We start from the raw sequence: 19,220 nt of genomic DNA on the forward strand, positions 1-19,220 counted from the left end.
GAACGTCGCACTGGCTTACGTCACTGTCACGAGACATTCTTGCAAAAAAAATCACAGTTTTAGTAACGCAGTAACGCAGCGTTCCTACGGGAAAGTAACGACAATCTAATTACCATTTTTGCAATAGTAATCTGATTACTTTACTCGTTACTTGAAAAAAGTAATCAGATTACTGCCCATCTCTGGCTGTGGATGTCTTGCTGTACTACTATTTGATCTTCACTTGCGTGTGGTGCTATAAGCATTAAACTTGTGTGTATCATCCTTAATTGTAGCTCAAAGCCCAGCAGTTGCTACTTCAGTTATTGAGATCTGTGTCATGCCAAGTCTGCTGCCATCACAACTATACAGTCTATTTAAGCAACAGCTGGTGAAGTCATCCACTTCCTCTGTTTTACTCTCGTAGTCCAGTGGTTCAGACTAGTGCCTGATGTGCTCAGGGTGCATTTATCTCTCCCAACAGATATCTGCATATGAACATGTAGAATATTTTGGCAATTGACAAAATGTTTCATATTTGAAGCTTTCTGGTTTCTATTTGTAGTCTTGAGTAATGACCCACTAATGTTCAGCAGGCTTTGGTTGCATGCAGGTATGCAGTCTCTCTGGAAAACAAAAGAGGGACCGTTTTTTCGACCCGTTATCTGATGAACCTTTCTTGTTATTTGTGTTTTTATGCTTCATCTACATACATAAATGACAAATGGTTCATTATTCGTGTGTAGCTTTTTTTGTTCACTTGCCGCAAGCCCATTTCTTTCCTCTTGGGTGAGGGTTTTGGCATTTCTGTCCTTCAGACTGCAGCACTTTAGTAGAGGAAGTAATGTGATTTTAAAGGACTCTGACTCATTTTACTGTCTTTCAGTGTGTTGTCATTATACGGCAATATTGGCTTTAGAAATCCCTCTTGTCACACCACATAGGAATAACACTACGCCAGACACTTTTTCAAGAGTGGTAAAACACTCACTTTGGGATCCGTAATGTAATCTGGCAGTTTGTGAGGAGCAGCTTCTGGGCTTTACTGAAAGACGGACGTGATACAGGTTGGTTAAAGATAAACTGAACATTTCATGAACAGTAGTAAACGGACTATAGAGGAATATGTAATTCTACAAATGCACAAGTGTACACAGTCCACTGAAAGAAAGTTGAGCCAATGCTTTTGTTCATTTCACATTAACCTCTGCAGTAACTCATGCACGATGGCAGAGATGAATTAACTTTGGCCTTCAATGTTCAGCTGGGCGCTCTCATTGTGTTAATGTTTTGTTTTTTAATGTTGGGTTCCTGTTAAGTCACTTCCTGTTTTATTTTGTAACTCTTCACCTGCTTATACTTTTGATAATTTTACTTCCTGTTTTGACCCGTTTGTGATTGTTTGCCCCGTCGTCATTACTCTCCTTGTTAAGCTTTCTAGCTGCGTGCTTGTGCTTATCCTCTTGTTTTCTAGTTCATCCTGTTTATTGTTTCATTTGTTATTTGTGTTTTCTTGGATTTTCTCATCTTGTGACTTTTTTTGTTTGTTATTTTGGAACTTTTCTTCAGACTTTATTGGCGCAACGCAAAAGCTTTACACCATATGTGTCGTGTGCTCGGCCCAGTGAGTTGCACCAACACCCTGGACATCTTGCCTTTTTGTCTGCCCCTGTATTGTTTACCTTCTTTGACTTCTTCTCTGCAAATAATTAAAGACTTTATTTCGATTTCACTGTCTGTGTCCTGCGTTCTTCAGCCGCGATTGTTCCAGTTTTTCAGGTAAAAAGCCACATCAGACGAAAGCGATTATTATAATAATAATAATAATAATAATAATAATACATTTTATTTGAGGGCGCCTTTCAGAAACCCGAGGTCACCTTAGAAAAAACACAATTAATAAAAGGAACAGTAGTCATAAAATACATAAAATAAGTTAAAATTACAAAACAGAGCGTGACAACAGATAAAATCAGCATTAAAGCGAATAAGCCAGTTTAAACAGATGTGTTTTGAGCTGTGTCTTAAATACGGAGAGGGAGTCAATATTTCTTAGTGCAGGAGGAAGAGAGTTCCAGAGCCGAGGAGCAGAGCGACTGAAAGCTCTGTTCCCCATAGTAATAAGATGTGAGGACGGAACAGTAAGATGAATAGCAGATGATGATCTGAGAGTGCGGGAAACAGTGGTGATATGGAGCAGGTCACACAAATATGAAGGAGCAGATTTATGGATACACTTGTATGCAAGAAGTAAGATTTTAAAATTTATCCTGGCTTCTATGGGCAACCAGTGAAGCTGCTGAAGAACTGGGGTAATATGAGCACTTAACGGAGTGCAAGTTATGACCCGAGCTGCAGAATTTTGAAGAAGTTGGAGTTTATGAAGGGACCTTTTAGGGAGACCAAATAGGAGGGAATTACAGTAATCAATACGGGATGTAATAAGACTATGGACAAGGATGGCAGCAGCATGGGGAGTAAGGAAGGGACGGAGTCGGTGAATATTACGTAAATGGAAGTAAGCAGACCGTGTTATGTAATTAATGTGAGACTGGAATGAAAGAGTATTATCAAGTATGACACCCAAACTCTTAACCTGAGGGGAGGGAAGGGTGGGAGGATTTTCAACGTTAATGGAAAAGCTGTGGGATTTGGTTAAGATAGATGGTGTACCAACAAGTAAAACTTCAGTTTTATTACTGTTAAGTTTGAGGAAATTGGAGGAGAACCAGGATCTAATCTCAATAAGACAGTCTGAGAGGGAGGTAGGTGGGAGGGATGAATTGGGTTTAGAAGAAAGGTAGAGCTGGGTGTCATCGGCATAACAGTGAAAATTTATATTATATTTTCAGAATATATAACCAAGAGGAAGCATATAAATAATGAATAAAAGAGGCCCCAATACTGAACCCTGGGGCACACCAGCAGAAACAGGATAGAGAGCTGAAGAATGGGATTTAAGTTGGATAAACTGAGTGCGGTCTGAGAGATAGGAGGTAAACCAGGTAAGTGGGGTATGACTAATACCAATGGAAGCTAACCGGTTCAGGAGAATATTGTGAGAAATGGTATCAAACGCCGCACTAAGATCAAGAAGGATGAGAATGGATAGGAGACCAGAATCAGCTGCCATCAGAAGGTCATTGGTAATTCTGTGCTATGATTGGGGCGGAAACCAGATTGAAATTGTTCATAGAGATTTTGGTCATTGAGATGTGAATGAAGCTGGGCGGCGACAACTTTTTCAAGAATTTTTGAAATAAAGGGGAGATTTGATATAGGGCGAAGATTATCAAAGTTATTGGGGTCTGCACCAGGCTTTTTGAGAGTTGGAATAACAGAAGCCTTTTTCAGTGCTTCAGGAACAATCCCAGTGTTCAGGGAGGAATGAATAATATTGGTTATGAGAGGTGCTAAAGAGGGAAGACAGGCTTTAACTAACACAGTGGGGAGAGGGTCAAGTTGACAGGTGGATGGCTTAGATTTTTTAATGAGATTAGATACATCAGTTATGGAGGGAAGAGTAAAGCTTGAAAATAGCTGACAGGAAGACAGTGGGGGAACCAGGAAGTCTACTTCAGAGCCAGGAGCTCCTAAAGAGTTAAGTTGACGTGAATGTCTGAGATTTTACAAGTGAAAAAAGAGATAAGAGAATTGCAAAAATCAACAGAATACATCTGGGAGGGGAATGTGTCTGGAGGTTTTGTAATTTTACTGAACAATGAATAGAGGGACCTGGAGTTACCTTCATTAGATAATTAAACCAGACTATCTTGATGTTATACTTACAGGGAGCACATTTTAGGCCTAAGGTTTGTATTTTCGCCTGATAATAGAACTAGCATTTAATGCAAACATACCTTCCCTTTCCTTTTTTCATTTAAGTGATGAGGTTTTTTTCAACAGTAATCACAAATAAATAAGAGCTACAGAAAATGCAGTGACTTACTTTCTGTGCTCTAACGGTTGAGTTCCCTTGTTCAGGAGAGCAGAAAGCACGCTATACTTTGCAGTTTGATTACTAAAATGCAACATTACTATACAGTAAATGTTTTTAACCAAACAAAATCAAACTGACAATGCTCTTTGTGGAGACGTATTGATTTCTGGTCTTTTTAGTGGATACGAACATGATTTTTTTTTGTGTGTGAATTTTTTTTGGGGGGGGGGTAGGCGGTTGTGGGTGTTCTAAAATAGTACAGTACATTAAGAACAGGCTGAATAATATGTATTTGCTATGTACAGTGTACTCATTCCTCACACTTTCAGAAGCAAAACTGGCTCATACGTCTGGACAGGATCAGCCTGGGAAAAAGGCAGATGGGAAATAGGCCCACTCGTGATGCCCCTAAGTCTGCCCCAGCTGCTTACAGATATTGCACTCCATGTGTGATGATTAATAGGTCCTCAGCAACACGTCATAATTAGTTTCAGGGTGCAGGCTACTTATAGACCAAAGAAGCAACCGATGATAAATGCAGTTGCATCTGTTTCACATACAAGTCAGAGTTACGCTCTTGGGTGACAAATAGTGCTGCAACTGTGCTTCAGTTTCAAGTTGGGTCAAATGGGGAAGCCTCAGTATGACCCAAATAAGCTGCTAGGATTAAGACTCGTTAAGATGATTTATTATACTTCCCTGTTCATATTGTTTTGGCCTTTACTGTAGTGCTGCCTTACTGTACTGCTCCCACTCTGCCAGATTTGCTAGGAAACTTGCACTGTGAAATGACCTAGTTAGTTGGTGCTGACCGTTTGAATGCCACAGCAGGTGAACATTTTCATCGCCTGTGCTGTAATAAAGTGTTTTCACAGATTTTTAGCAAAATGATCCTGCTCTTGTAATGTTTCTTTTTGCTCTACGTTTTTGCTCAAAAGCAGAAGTCATCTGACTTAAAGAATATTTTGTCTGTTTTGCTGTGCATTATCTCTGTGCACTGTTTGCTAACTCTGTCAATGAATAGCTGCTTCGTTTGATCGCTCCACAGTATTGTTACTAATTTGTCTGCACTGTTTTTTGTCTTATAGGTGAACCTCGCAAGTTTGACCCAAACTTCAGAGGGCCTGTTCAGAACAGGTACTCAGCATCCTCAGACTACTGTGTAAAATACATTTACAGACACACTTTGAGACATTGTAACATCACCCTCATTCGATAGTTTATAACAAGAAGCTAATTTTTATTCACCTGGATTGTGTAAGACTGGAAACAGAAGACACCGATACAACTTTTTAGTGTAATATGCATTTTTTTATTTTGATGAACTGACCTTCCAAACATCTGACTTCTTACATGTGTATTGAGTTTGCTCACTGTATCATTTTTTTGGCGCACACTGCTGTTTGAGGCTGACAGATTGATTATTTGTCATGCTACATTAATAAAGACTGAGGCCTGAGTGCTGGCAGATCTCTACACTCCACCACACAGATCAATGGCCATAAGTCAAGCTGGTGGCTGGAGTTAACCCAATGACACACATTAGCAGCCAGCCAGACACACACGAAACAGATGTACACACAAGAGATTTCATGATAACGAGTACTCTGTCTCCAGGCTCGTGTAACAAAATGTCCACATTACTAAGTGTTAGCATTATACAAAAATGCACCGAGGCTCTTATTTACTTTTTTCAGCTAGCAAAGTGATAGCAAATACTGAGCTTGACACTGCTTATATCTGTAGTAGCCACTGTCTGACAAATTACATGTGTGCGGAAAAAATAAGTGTGCCCTATGATTCAGTAGCTTGCACAACCACCTTTAGCAGCAGTAAGTTGGAGTATTTGTTTTGTCAGACTTTATCGGTTTCTCACATCATTGTGGATCATTTAGACCTGCTCTTCTTTACAGTTTGAAGGCATTTGTTTATGCACAACTTTCTTAAGCTCCTGCCAGAACATTTCAGTTAGGTTGAGGTCTGGACTTTGACCGGGTCAGTGTGACACCTTGATTCTTTGCTCTTCAGTCATTCTGTTGCAGATTTTCTGTTGTGCTTGGGATGATTGTACGGTGGCCCTGAGAGGCCAAACGGACTGCAACTTAAGAAAACACCAGCAATAAGAAAAACGCTGCAAAAGCACACAAAACACAAAGGAAATAGTAAAAAACAAAACAGAAAAAGGAAAAACAGATTTCCAAAAGCACAAGGGAAATGTTTCTGGGGAGACAATAACCTGACGGACCAGTTGCAGGAACCAAAACATGCTAGGTAAGTGTGTTTTAATCTCATAGGCTAACACACTTATCTCTCATCTTTTCTTTCCTCACAAAACCAATACATCCTCCACTTCTTTTAAGTGTTTCCCAGCGCATTTCTTAGCATATTTTGGTTCCTGCAACTGGTCCGTCAGGTTATTGTCTCCCCAGAAACACTTCCCTTGTGCTTTTGGAAATCTGTTTCTCCTATTTCCGTTGTGTTTTGTGTGCTTTTACAGCATTTTTCTTATTGCTGGTGTTTTCTTAAGTTGCGGTGGGTTTGGCCTCTCAGGGCCACCGTATGATTGTCTTGCTACGTGACCCAGTTTCAGCCAAGTGTTAGTCACTGGACAGATGGACAGCTTCACTTTTGTCTCTAGAATACTCTGATATACAGTGGAAGTTGACTCAATCAAAGCAAGCCTAAACCGCCATGCTGATAGTTGGTTTTAGTGCTGAGATGTTATGTTTGGGTTTTGCCAAATGTCCAAAAGACGTTGTTCCAGAAATCTAATAGGTAATTTAGATGCAACTTAGCAAACCTAAGCTATACTGCCATGGATTTTGTAGAGAGAATAGGTTTTCTCCTGGCAGCTCTTCCAAACAAGCCATACTTATCCAGTCTTTTTTCTAATTGTACTGTCAAGAGCTGCTAATAAGCTTCTGCTAATGCTTGTAGAGTCTGAGATGTAGCTCTTGAGGTTTTTGGGGGGGTGGGTTGCAATTTCTCTGAGCACAGTCTGATGTTGAGGTGAAATTACTGGCAACTGTCTTGAATGTGTTCCATTCTACAGGAAGAATCATAGACTTGAAATTGTTTGGACATGTCCTTCCAAAATAATGGGCAGCAGCAGTAGCCACTTTAAGGTCATTGCTGACACTTTCCTTCTTGACATTGTGTTAATATTAACTTCAAAATCCAGACCTGAAAAATTCTAATACGTCTGTTTTTATAGAGGCGGTCACGCTTGCTGGTGAACTGACATTTGATATTTAATATACTATTAAAATTTTCACATAGGGCTTCTGCGTTTTTGTTAACTATTCATCAGAATCTCAGCTAAAAGCTCACAAAAACATTTCAACAACATCAAACAGCTAAAACAGCTAACAATTAAAGAGCAGGTAAACATCCTCCGTTCACCCGACAGCACGGACGAAAGCCGACATCTGACAGATTCAGAAACTGCAAGTTTCGTCACTTTCATTCCAGAGTTCACTGAACCAGCAGCAAAAGAAGACGAAAACTATGCTTCATGTTTGAAAGACATTGTCATGAATTCCCTCTTACTTTTGCTGTCTTATTTCCTGCATAGCTCTATCACTCAGTGTTCTTTCAGACCAGATTTCCATCAAAAATCTCTATTTTCTGCATTATTCGCTAGCTTATTACGCACCAGTCTACCATTTTTACCACCTGTTTTTCCCCCAAAAGTGACTCTGACAAGAAAGCCTAATTTCTGCTATTCAATACCAAAGAAATGTTGACTTTCACAAATTATGCCAAATTTTGCAAAGCTGTGTTTCTAATAAAGCCTGAGCAACTTTCTCTGCTTCGTTTCAGCAGCATCAAGCTTTGTCCATATGTTGATTCATATTGTTATAAGACAATTACTTTTTGATCTGCCGCAGCACATTTTCAAGGGTGTCACGTGCTATAAAAGACCAGACCAGGAAAAACTCCTTTATATTTTTCTGTTTTATCCTCAGTTCGTTTGACACAGTGGCATCCGCTGTGATGCTTACACCTGTGATGAAGTGCTAGCTTTATTTTGACACCAAGATATTTTACATAGAGTTTGTAATTGCAGAGAAAAAGTCAGGTCACGTTGGGCATGTCATTTTAAAGCAAGACGCTTTAAAGTGTGGGGGTGGGAGGGGGGGGGGGCTTTACGGGTTAAGTAAATAAAGATGTAATTTGTTGTTATTCATCAGAGGTTGTACTTACTTGATTATATAACCTGCAAGAACAAGATTCTTTTTATTACGTCCTGATACATAAACATGTAAAACGGCCATACTTTCTTCTTCGCGTGGCTGTAAATCTGATGAAAAAGATTTGATATTAGTAGTATCTTTATCCTTCCTCAACCTGATAAATTAGATTTATACTGTAAAAAAACGTTTTTTATTGCAATGACAGGTGGGATTTTGCAATGAAGCAAAACTCCTTGAGGGTGTCGCTCTAGGCTTTTCTTGAATTAGTCATTTTCAGAGATAATGTAGGTTTTTACCTCTTTTATGTCCAACGTCAGACTGGCACGCTGCTGTGGAGGCATGTTCCAGTTCTCCTGTGCCTCTTTATCCCACCCTCTCCAGCCCATTTCTCCGCTACTGGTGGGTGAAGGCACCAAGGATACTTTGATGTTTCTGTGGCCCAAAAGCTTTTCTTAATGAGAACTGGAAGAGAACCAACTCTGTGGTCGCCTTGTTTTCATGTAAGCTCAAAGCCTAAATGAAGTAACCATATCTGTTGATTGAGCAGTCCTCTGCAAGCTACACAGGAGTGGGCTTGCTGTAGTGCTAATTTTATTTGCCTATAAGAGTCAAAGATCCAGTCATTGTCACATCTCCACCACTCTAATGTAGTCCTTTCTATAATTACCCCTTCAATAAGTGTGCCGTTAAACTTTGCTTCCGATTCTTTCTCTTCGCCCGAACTGGGCCTAATGTTTGTCAGGAATACTGTTCACTTGGAAATTTGTCCCTAATGGCCCTCATGACCATGTGAAATATCCCTTTTGTGTGAAGATCTGCCCTCCTTCCTGTAAATGTCTGTTACAAAGGAGGGACAGTCTGGCAGATTCACACCACAATGGCACCCACGCTATTCTGTGGCACTTCTGCCATCTGTGTCACCTTGACTCCTGCAGAGTATCAGCCTTGCAAATATAATACTGACACAAAAGTTTCCCGTAGCACTGACAAAGGTTCCAGTACTGACTGTTTTTCTTGCTAAGCAGTACTGCGTGCAAACAGAGTCCACAAGCAGAGAAAAGTGTTGGTTCGTGTGAACGTATGTGTAAGAGGCATCTGAAGAGAGCTAAAGCTTGGGATTGAGCCCAGTTTGGAAGCCAAATAGATTTTGTTTAATTATGTTTTCCTGAGATAAGAGAACCAAGCAGAATTGTTTTCACTCTGCTCACTTTGTCAGCTTCCCTTAAACACTGACCGTAGCACGTTTCAAGGGTCGCTTTCTTTTAGCGCCGAGTCGCTGTGTTTGCACTGTGTCCTTCTTTTTTTTTTAATTGCAGTTGTTTCCATATGAGGGGAATGAAAATCACAACAGACCTACAGTAACAGTCAGTGTGACGATGAAGCGATTTCAGCTTAAGACTCCCAGCCCTCATATCTTCCCAGTTCATCAAACAGGATGTGTGACTGAGTGATAGCTAACTTATTTACCAGCTGGAGGATAGAGAGGGATTCAGTAATTGCCATAGCAACACTGACAGCTCTTTTTTGAATTAAATGAAACGATACTCTCTTGCCTCCCTTTGCTAATAACATGCACAATCTCAGCAACTGTTTTGCTGGTAGTGTAGCAGGTTGTCTGTGTACACCGCATACCCACTGTCAGTGTAAAACTGCCGCTGTGTTCACTTGGGAGAACTGTGCCCACTTCAGTTGCCTTTGTTCCTCTCTTATCTCCAAAAAATAATTGCAGTGCTTCCAGAAAATGGTTTACACCTCAAAATATTTCACAAGTGCCAAATGTCTATTTAAATGATCAGATAAATCTCTCAGTCAAGTCACTCTCTGAATTCATTGTCTCATCTATAAAATGCCAGAAAATTGTTACAAATTGTAACAGTTTCTATCACTCCATAATCAAAGTATTGATCTTGGATGTGAAACCAGATACGGTAAAGCCATCTTTAAAAGCACGTCCAGGTTTTGAGTGGCTAAATCACGTTTTGTGTTCGCAATTATCTGCAGTCTTAGTGCAGGTCAGATCAAAGAGATGATAATAAAGTCGTTTTAAAACCGCAAACAATGAGTATAGGCTGCCTTGCTGGGACAGAAGAGATTTCCTACCCTCTGTTTTCAGCAAGCTACCACCGCTGCTAAGACAGATTGCGAGCTTTACCGCAGTTATTGATGCAGGGCTATAAAAATGATCTACTTACTGTACTTGAAAACAGTCCTAAATCCTTTGCAATCCAAGCTTAAATTAAACAGCAGAGTCTAAATCTCAGAGTCTGAGCTAAGCATACAGTCTAAATAGTTTTGCTTGTTTCCTTAAAAATGCATTCAGTTTACTTCACTCACTGTAAACACATTACTGTCTATTTAAGCTACTCTCCCTGTCTCCATGGATTCCTCCACATTGTGTATTATGTCTGTACATCAGTGCTTCAGTCCTTACTGCCTGCTTGGTAATTGTGAAGTAGTGTTTGGAGGCTGAAGAGCAGTAGTGCCTGTAAACAACCGTGTAACCATGCTGCATACAAAACAAGGACAGTTCACTTGTTCAAAGAAGCACACAGAGGAAACACTGCACTTCTCTGAGTTTAGGCCTCCTTTGACCTTGGCTTTGAAATCCAGAGGAGATGAGGGTCTCAAGTCAATTTCATTACCATATGGTGTAAAGGGGAGGTTATGCATGTATGGTACTGCTGGGCACGGTAGATTAAACTTGGCTTCATTCATGGCTGAGGCTGGCACTAAGAGGTTCTGAAAACAGGCTGGATGGACAGCATTTTTTAAAAGGAAGTCGGGGGCGGGGGGGAGGAAGCTTGTTATTTGGGAAACACTGAGACGGTGAATAAAGACTCAGAGGGAGAAAGACTCTGAGATGCAGTTTTAAACTAGCAGACTAAGGCTGCTGAAGTGAGAGTGGAAACTTCAAATAACGGTCTCTGTGGCTGCGGGTCAGTTAACCCTGAGAGGCATTCAGAGTCTCAACAGGAAGTCAGTAGAGCTCTAAATTCAAATTCAAATTTTATTTGTCACACACACACAACCATACACAGTATGACATGGGGGTGAAATGCTCTACTGCAGGTTCTCTGAAAACACAGATGACACTTACTCGTCTCTGGAAGTAAAGTACTGAGCTAAAACTCCGTTACCATACAATAGCAATTACATTGTCAACACACACTATGCATTCTTTCTCTCTGTGAGGTGAAGCTAATTTCATATTCCCCCTGGGGACACTTTACTAAATATATTTGCATATATTACTGATTTCCACTGTTTTCCACTCGTAATCTTGGATTCCTGCGTCACACACTGTTCCCACATCCCTCTTCTGTTTCCAGGAGCTGCACTGATGTGGTTTGCTGTGTTATCTTTGTCATTGTCATCCTTGGATACATCGCTCTGGGTACTGTGGGTGAGTTTGACAGGTTGCCAGTGATTACATCACACAAACTTTCTTAATGACACACAAACATGTACACACGATGATGAGGTATGTGTGGCTGTGGTGCAGAAAAATGAATTTCTTTGATACCCTGTCCTTGCAGGTAGTTTAAAGCGCACCATATGGCTGATGGTATAAAAAGGAAAGATGAATGCAAATCGTGTGCTCTGCCTGTGAGGTTTTGTCTGAAGAGGTCAAAACTCCAGCTACACTTGTAGTATATCAAACAACTTTACTGCTTGACCAAAGCTGTTCAATATACACTCACCGGATGCTTCATTAGTTGCTCCTTAATGCAAATATCTAGTCAGCCAATCATACGGCAGCAACTGAATGCATTTAGGGATGCAGACAAAGACGACTTGCTAAAGTTTAAACTGAGCATCAGAAGGGAGAATAAAGGTGATTTAAGTCACTTTGTGTTTGACATGCTGGTCTGAGTATTTCAGGAACTGCTGAATTGCTGGGATTTCGCAACCCAACCATCTCTAACGTTTAGAGAAAAAGAGAAAATATCCAGAGAGCAGCAGTTCTTTGGCTGAAAGTCCCTTGTTGATATCAGAGGTCAGAGAAAAATGGCCAGACTGCTTCAACCAGGATCTTTTTTTGGCACCCATAGTACCAGCGGAGCATTATTTCAAATGCCACAACCAACCTGAGTGCTGCTGCTAACAATGAAACTACATTGTTATGTGTCATGCCACAAGGCTCAAATCATCTGAAACTGGTTTCTTGAAAATGAAAATTAGTCCACTGTGTTCAATCCAGTAGAGCACCTTTAGGACCAAAATATCCCAGGAATGACTTCAGCACTTTAGCATAGTTCTGAAGGTGAACTTGTTACTAACAAGATGTATCTAATGATGTGTTGCTGAAGTGTTGACTTCCTAAAATTTGACCGTCTTCCACCTTGGAAGTGTTTTACCTTGTGGTAGCAGCGTCTACGCTCTGAGGTTTTGTTTGACAGTAATATACCACAAAAAAAACTTCAATTGTCAGCACTTTTGTTTTTGTTTTTTTTAGTTGACCTGATCAGAATTTCTAGAATCCCATTTCAAAGAATAGGAGTTTCTCATGATAAGTAGAAGAAGTTGGATATATTTGACCTTTCTTCCTTTACTCACTGACCAGCACGTTAATGCATCTCTTCTCTCTTGTTACAAAGTTGGGGAAAGTCCCAGTGCTGTCACTAAACTGGGCTTTATCTTGCCAGCTTACTGCCAGTTGATTCATGTTTCAGTAATTGGAAAGGACTTCCTGTTTCCAAATAATTTTAAAAAGAGCGACGTGTATGACGCCGCATGCAACATGTCTGCAGTCACCTAAAGAAAGTGGCCTTCTGCCTTCATCCTTTGCAGTTTCATCCTCCTTGTTGTGACTTGTAGAGCATCTTAATTGTGTTGCCTCACATTCAGCACAGTCCCTCATTGACTGGCAAGGTGAAAGGCTTTATTAACACTGTGTTGTTTAGCTTGGCTAAATTAATGAAACACAAGCATTGCTCAGAAAATTGATTTTTAGGGCTGCCACCGTCCTATCTAGAGAAAAAGAACAGAACAAATTAAAGGATTGATTTCTTTGTCTTTTGTTGTGTTTCTTCTTAATTACTATTCATACCCTTGCTTAAATAAATTTGCATTTTTGTATTCTTAATTGTTTTGGTTCCTTTTTAACATGCATGTCCTTGGCATTAGGCACAAATGTTATTGATATAGTGCAGAGGTTTCGTTTTGTTACAGCTGTATCTGAATGCTAATGTGTGTCTTTTGGTTTTTATCAGCAGATCATTTTCTTAGTTATATTCAAAGTAAAGTAGATGTCTGAAAATGTTAGCATTGGTCATTTAGGAATGCAGACAGTCTGAACTGGGGTGATGGGCTGGCCAGTGGCCTCATGTTCAGCAGGTAGACCAGTTTGAGTATGATTTGGGGGATGATTGTGCAGATTTTAAAATCCAAGCACCTGAAATGAAAAGCTCTGTTGGTGTCGTTTCAGCCTGGATTCACGGTGACCCCAGGAAGGTCGTCTATCCAACAGACAGCCGCGGTCAGTTCTGTGGCCAGCAGAACACCCCCAATGCGTGAGTGGAAAACTGTCTTCTTCTTAAATTGTTTACAGTGGAATAATTATGTTGTCCAATTTGTCTGTCAGCATTATGTTGTTATCTTTACATGAACAATAGCCATTGTCTACCATTCAGTACACTGAGATGATTCTTGATTAATCCTGGCAAGTTTTATTGCACAGCACACTGAGTGTGAGCACCTCCATGCTGGCTGATAAAACATTGCACAGTAATGGACTTTTGGATCTGTCTAATCTGACTCCCCTTTTTTGTCTTCATCTTTTGTCTTCACAGAAACAAAGCCATATTATTCTACTTCAACATGCTGAAATGTGCCAATCCTGCAGTTTTAATTAACCTCCAGTGCCCTACAACCCAGGTAGGAGATTGAACGAAGCCCCGTTTTGTAGCTCTGTGTACAGTGCTTGATGTCTCTCTCCAACTTTTTCGCCACGCACGATTATGCAAGATTGATGGGCGCTCTCATTAAGACGATGTGTTGCCTTCCTCAGCTCTGCGTCTCGAAGTGCCCTGACAGATTTGCCACTCTCCTGGATGCAATGAATACCAAAAACTGGGAATATTACAAGCAATTCTGCAAGCCAGGCTTCGAGATTGGCAGTAAGGTGAGAGATGGAGGGTAACAGGGCATTTTGTTTTTTTGCAAACTCGATGGAAGTGTGAGATTGTGTTAAATCATCGCTGCTTTGAGACCAGCTCATGTACAATACATTGGACACTTAGCTGGGAAATATGTGCAGTTACTTAATGACACGTGCAAAAATAAATATAAAAAGAGTGTATACGAGTATCTTAGGCTACGTTCACACCGCAGGTCTTAATGCTCAATTCCGATTTTTTGATCTAATCCGATTTTTTTTGTCTGCGTGTTCACACGACAAATAAAATGCGACAGCAAACGCGCTCTAGTGTGAACGCGCTCTGTTTAGACCCAGACCAAACAGTGTTGTTTGACTGATGGCCTTAATATAAAGACTTCAGACTTTACGTTTCCCAATTTTTGCTTTAAGTTATTTTGTTATTTACATAATAATGTAAATAACCTAATAATGATCCTTATTGCTGCTTTAGAGGAGCGGTGCTGCAAAGGATAGCTGCAAATTTCTGTCAGAATCTGCAGATTATACAGAACAAATAAAATGTTCACGTTTCTCCAGCGTTCCCAACAGTTTCACTGACATCTACGCTGGATGGTCAGGAAGCGTTCGCAATGTCTTCTCAGGCGCTTCTCTGGCGCTGATAATTAGCGTCTGTCTTGTGTCAGTGACGTAATTTAATGCGACATGACCATCAAACAGCAGTCGCTTTCTAAAACATTGGATATGTATCGGATTCAGTACCACATACGAAAGTGACCCAGATCGGATTTGTGCCGTTCACACTGTCAGACCATGATCGGATATGGGTCGCATAGGGTCAAAAAAATCGGATTTGATGCGCTTTCGCCTGCAGTGTGAACGTAGCCTAACAGGCTTGAAAGTCAGTATTTGGTATCTGCACCTTTATTCTTAAATGCCCATGATCCCAAGCTTTCTTCGAGTAGTCTTCAGGAACAGTTCTCCAGGATTCTTGAAGGACATTCAAAGCTCTTCTTTGGATGTTGCTGCCTTTTGTTCTGTTCTCTGTCGAGATGATTCCACACGGCTTCAATACTGTTGAGGTCCGAGCTCTGAGGAGGCCAATCCATGGCTGACAGTGGTCCGTTGTGTTTTTATATCCAGGAATGCTTGTACTGCACTACTGTTTGGGAATATTGTCATGAAAATGAAGTCGCCGTCAATCTGACACTTTTCAGATGAAGGATCACCATCTGATGGTACTTCTCTATGTTCAGAATTTGAACAAGACCCTCAACACCACAGCATGACTGAGCCTCCACTATGTTTCACAGACACACTGTGGAATGGTCAGGTGCATCTCTCAGTTCCTTTCAGGACTTTGTTGGATATTTGTTCCTATTTCTTAGATATTTTTTTTAGGCGAGACACTTGACTCGTGACTTTAACACAGAACTACTCCAAAATTTTCAGAGCTCTTTGGACCTTTTCTTTTTTATCTAGAACATTTTTGAAATGATTTCATCAGTTTTAGTCTTTCTAATAACGAAGAGCACATTTGGAGTGAGCTTCGCGAGATGGGCGGAGGTGAGCGAGCAGCCACTCATGCTTATCACAGCCCTGTTCCGTCAGCTGGCAGCAGTTCGGTGGCAGTGACGCTGCCGTTATGGTGCATGAAAGTGAGGTGTTGTGTGGGAGCACTTTACAGCTCAGACTGTCTGAATTGAATCATAGTTTCCGCTTTCCACGTCATCACTAAGTATGACAAACTCTGTTACATCTGTCTGTAAAATCTGTCAGTTGTGTGTTTAGTTTACTTTAGATACGTTTTTATTTTTTAGATTAATGATAATTATTGTAACTTGCATAAGTATTTTTAAATTGAATTTATTTATGGTGCATTTTCAGTTGGACATTTCATTGCAGGACTTGTGAATGATGGAGAAACATACAAGATTTTTTTTGAATACTCAAGCAGGCACGACAGATTCAAACAAAACAAGATCACAAAGTTTAATAGAGAAGAAGTTCTTTTCTGTCTTTGTAATAAAGGCTGCGAGGAGTGAACGCTCAGGGAAAATCACTTGTTTTCAGCTTTTTGAATCATTATCTCTTCTGTTCCCTTTCAGTCAGTCAGAGAAGTCATACGAGATGAAGACTGCCCGTCTATGATTGTGCCAAGCAGACCTTGTAAGTGAATCCGAGCAACTCTAAATACATTGCCCCAATAACTTAATGTTTGTTCTGCCAAGAGGGTAAATACAACAAAAATATCTACAAATGTGTTTCAGTCCTTCAGCGGTGCTTCCCTGATTTCATTAGAAGAAATGGGATTTTAACTGTAGCCAATCAGACCATCTTCAAAGACGGTGAAAATAACAAGAGAAGTGTCGACGATCTCAAAGATGCTGCCAAGTAAGATCTGCTCCCCTGCAACACCAGTCTTTGCCCTACTTGTTTAACGGGTTCATTTTTAGCAGTAGGAGAATCACAGATTAAGATTTGGCAAACAAAACAAACAATGAAACGACTTTTTAAAAATCCCCTCTAGAACAAAGTGTTTTTAAACTGTTATACTGTCTGTAGGGATGCCGACTCTGCACCCAGAGAGATCTGGACAGAAATAACAGGGTAGGACCAGTGGGCATTTTACTGATGCCCATGAATGTGCTCAGTCACATTCAAAGTCATCTGCATGCGTATTGCATGAAAATAAACTTACCTACAAACTCAAGAGCCTGAGCCAATGTTATGGGTCTCTACAAGCTTAGCTGCATTGTATGTATGTATATATCTATATGTTATCAGCATGTAAAAGGGCCGAGGCAGCAAACTTCAGAAATCATGTATTTAAACCAGTGAGCTGATATCATGATCATACATGATTTGTATGGCTGCAGTAATCTACCTTGAATAATATAACTTGATGCTTTTTCTTTAGCCAAGTAACCGCCAACATAAAGTAGAAAGGGTTAAAAATGATTTATTTCAGCTTTTTAACTTTGCTTCTGCTTTAGCCAGTTGCTTTATATAGACTAACCTGCTCACCTGTGCTGTTTATCCATAAGAATACATAACTATATTTTTGTTTGCGGCATTAGATGCAAAATAGGGCAAGTTAATACCTCAAAACATCAAGTCACCGCCTCTACCTTCTGTGTGAAGTAAATTAGAGAGTGCTGTGCTGCCCCCTGGTGGTCATTAGTTTTGCTTTCCTGGCACAGATTTTGGGAGCGATCCAAACTCTTGTATGTGTGGACACTGAACAGTGACCTTAATTAGACAGTAAGATTTAGAATTGATGCTGGCGTCCTGTTTGTCCCACAGCAATGTTATCTTGCCCTCTATGTCTCGCCAATTTCAAGATATACCTGAGTCACTTTTCAGTAATCATATTCTGACTTTGCTGCCAGTTTTGTAGTTTAAATACTCTCCAAGTGTTTAATGACAAGTGGAGCTATTTAATGAACCCAGAAGGCGAGCTTTCCTGTGAAATAAACAGGCATCTTCTTTTGTGCTTATCTGAGTTAGAGTGACGGGGACCTGAGGTCTATCCCAGCTTACACTGGTGTGGTATGCCCTGGACACGCTAACACCGAGAAACAAACTCACATCCACACCTACCAGTGCAAAATTTCTGATTCCTGTTCTGTTTGCATTCTGATATTCAACAAAAACTCTGTGGGTTTTAAACCAGAACATCTTCAGTGGAGATTACTTAAAAAAAAAAGATAATACTGAGTCTGTGACGTTTACTATCTGAAGCATTTATGTTATTACTGTGGAGATGAAAATGTGGCTCCTGATCTAACACATCCATTACTATTTGCTTTACCACAAAGTGCTCCTCTGAATGATATTCACTTCTATACTATTTCCCACCCTGCTGTAATAGCTGCCAGTACTGCTTCTGTAACTCTACTTGTTTTGTGGCTCTTTGATATGGAACTTGAGCAGCTCTTACAACTGACATTATCGAAAGCATTTTAGAGCTATAGCTGTCTCTGTTCCATGATGAAAGCAGTAGAGATCAATCGGCTGTCAAAACGTTTTTGAGAAATCCTTGTGAACTAAGCGGCATTAGCCTAAATCCACCAAAGTGCATCCCTGTGCTGTTTAATCACTTTCTGTCTACTCCTCTTCCTCCTATTTTTTCCATTTCACCTTTTTACTGAACCACAGAGGTATCGCCAGTCTGCTGAATGCCAAAGAAGTCGGCATGAAGATCTTCGAAGATTATGCAAACTCCTGGATCTGGATCCTCGTGTAAGAATGGCCTTTCCTCATTTTAGTGATTAAATTCATATGAAGAGAAAAATCTCTGATTCATTGATGAGATTATGAAAGTGTTCACATTATTACTTTGATGAAGATGCTCCTGCTCTTTGTGATCTTTTAACCCATCAATCCAGTGTCAACTATTATTTGCAGTCATGTTTAAAGAGGAAGTTGTTTGGTTTGTTATTAGAACAACCAAACTTGTGATCCACTAAAAACAGTGGATATACTTTAATAATATAAATCCTTTAACAAATAGAAACTGATAGATCTTATATTCTTTTGCATGACGTACATCCAGGCCTCAGACATTTATTGTGTCACCTGTAGCAGAGATTATTTCTCATACATGTTTTGCACATTTGTTCACCAGTCTCACATCAGCTTCCTGACATTTTTGACCGGATCGGTGGATTTGCTGTGATATGACAGAGAATTCTTGAAACTGCCCAGAGCCAGAGGCAGCAAAGCTAAATCATAATGCACCAACATGCTTCATGCTGGTCAGAACACCCAAATGACTCAGGGATGTTTTATTCCTGTCTTCAGAGCTTGTTGGTCCTGGAGACACTGATTGTAACAGCAGTTTGACTGTTTTCAGGACTACTGAGATTAGTTTCTAAACAGCAGCGTCACAAACACATTGCAGTCACAACACTTGACATCAAAGATGAAATCGAGGCTCTGAGATGCTTTTAACTCAGGCTTCGTCCACACTAATACGTTTTCGTTTGAAAGCGCATCTTTTTCT

General features: G+C 40.3%; 1 protein-coding gene across 4 annotated transcripts in view; it reads left to right on the plus strand.

The window, feature by feature from the left end:
• Positions 1–19,220, plus strand: part of slc44a5b (solute carrier family 44 member 5b) — a 50,180-nt gene that overhangs the window by 14,475 nt on the left and 16,485 nt on the right. For 3 of the 4 annotated variants that reach the window (XM_005747497.1, XM_005747496.1, XM_005747495.1), the window contains exons 2-10: positions 5,008–5,056; positions 11,445–11,518; positions 13,544–13,628; positions 13,908–13,992; positions 14,126–14,239; positions 16,321–16,381; positions 16,483–16,606; positions 16,778–16,822; positions 18,374–18,457. In XM_005747497.1, coding sequence (XP_005747554.1) covers positions 5,008–5,056; positions 11,445–11,518; positions 13,544–13,628; positions 13,908–13,992; positions 14,126–14,239; positions 16,321–16,381; positions 16,483–16,606; positions 16,778–16,822; positions 18,374–18,457 — 721 coding nt within the window. The remainder of the gene's footprint in view (positions 1–5,007; positions 5,057–11,444; positions 11,519–13,543; positions 13,629–13,907; positions 13,993–14,125; positions 14,240–16,320; positions 16,382–16,482; positions 16,607–16,777; positions 16,823–18,373; positions 18,458–19,220) is intronic. The other variant, XM_005747498.1, reaches the window with a different exon arrangement.

The sequence above is a fragment of the Pundamilia nyererei genome, unplaced genomic scaffold, assembly GCF_000239375.1.
Source record: "Pundamilia nyererei isolate P.nyererei 1_Seehausen unplaced genomic scaffold, PunNye1.0 scaffold00199, whole genome shotgun sequence".
NCBI lineage: Eukaryota > Metazoa > Chordata > Actinopteri > Cichliformes > Cichlidae > Pundamilia > Pundamilia nyererei.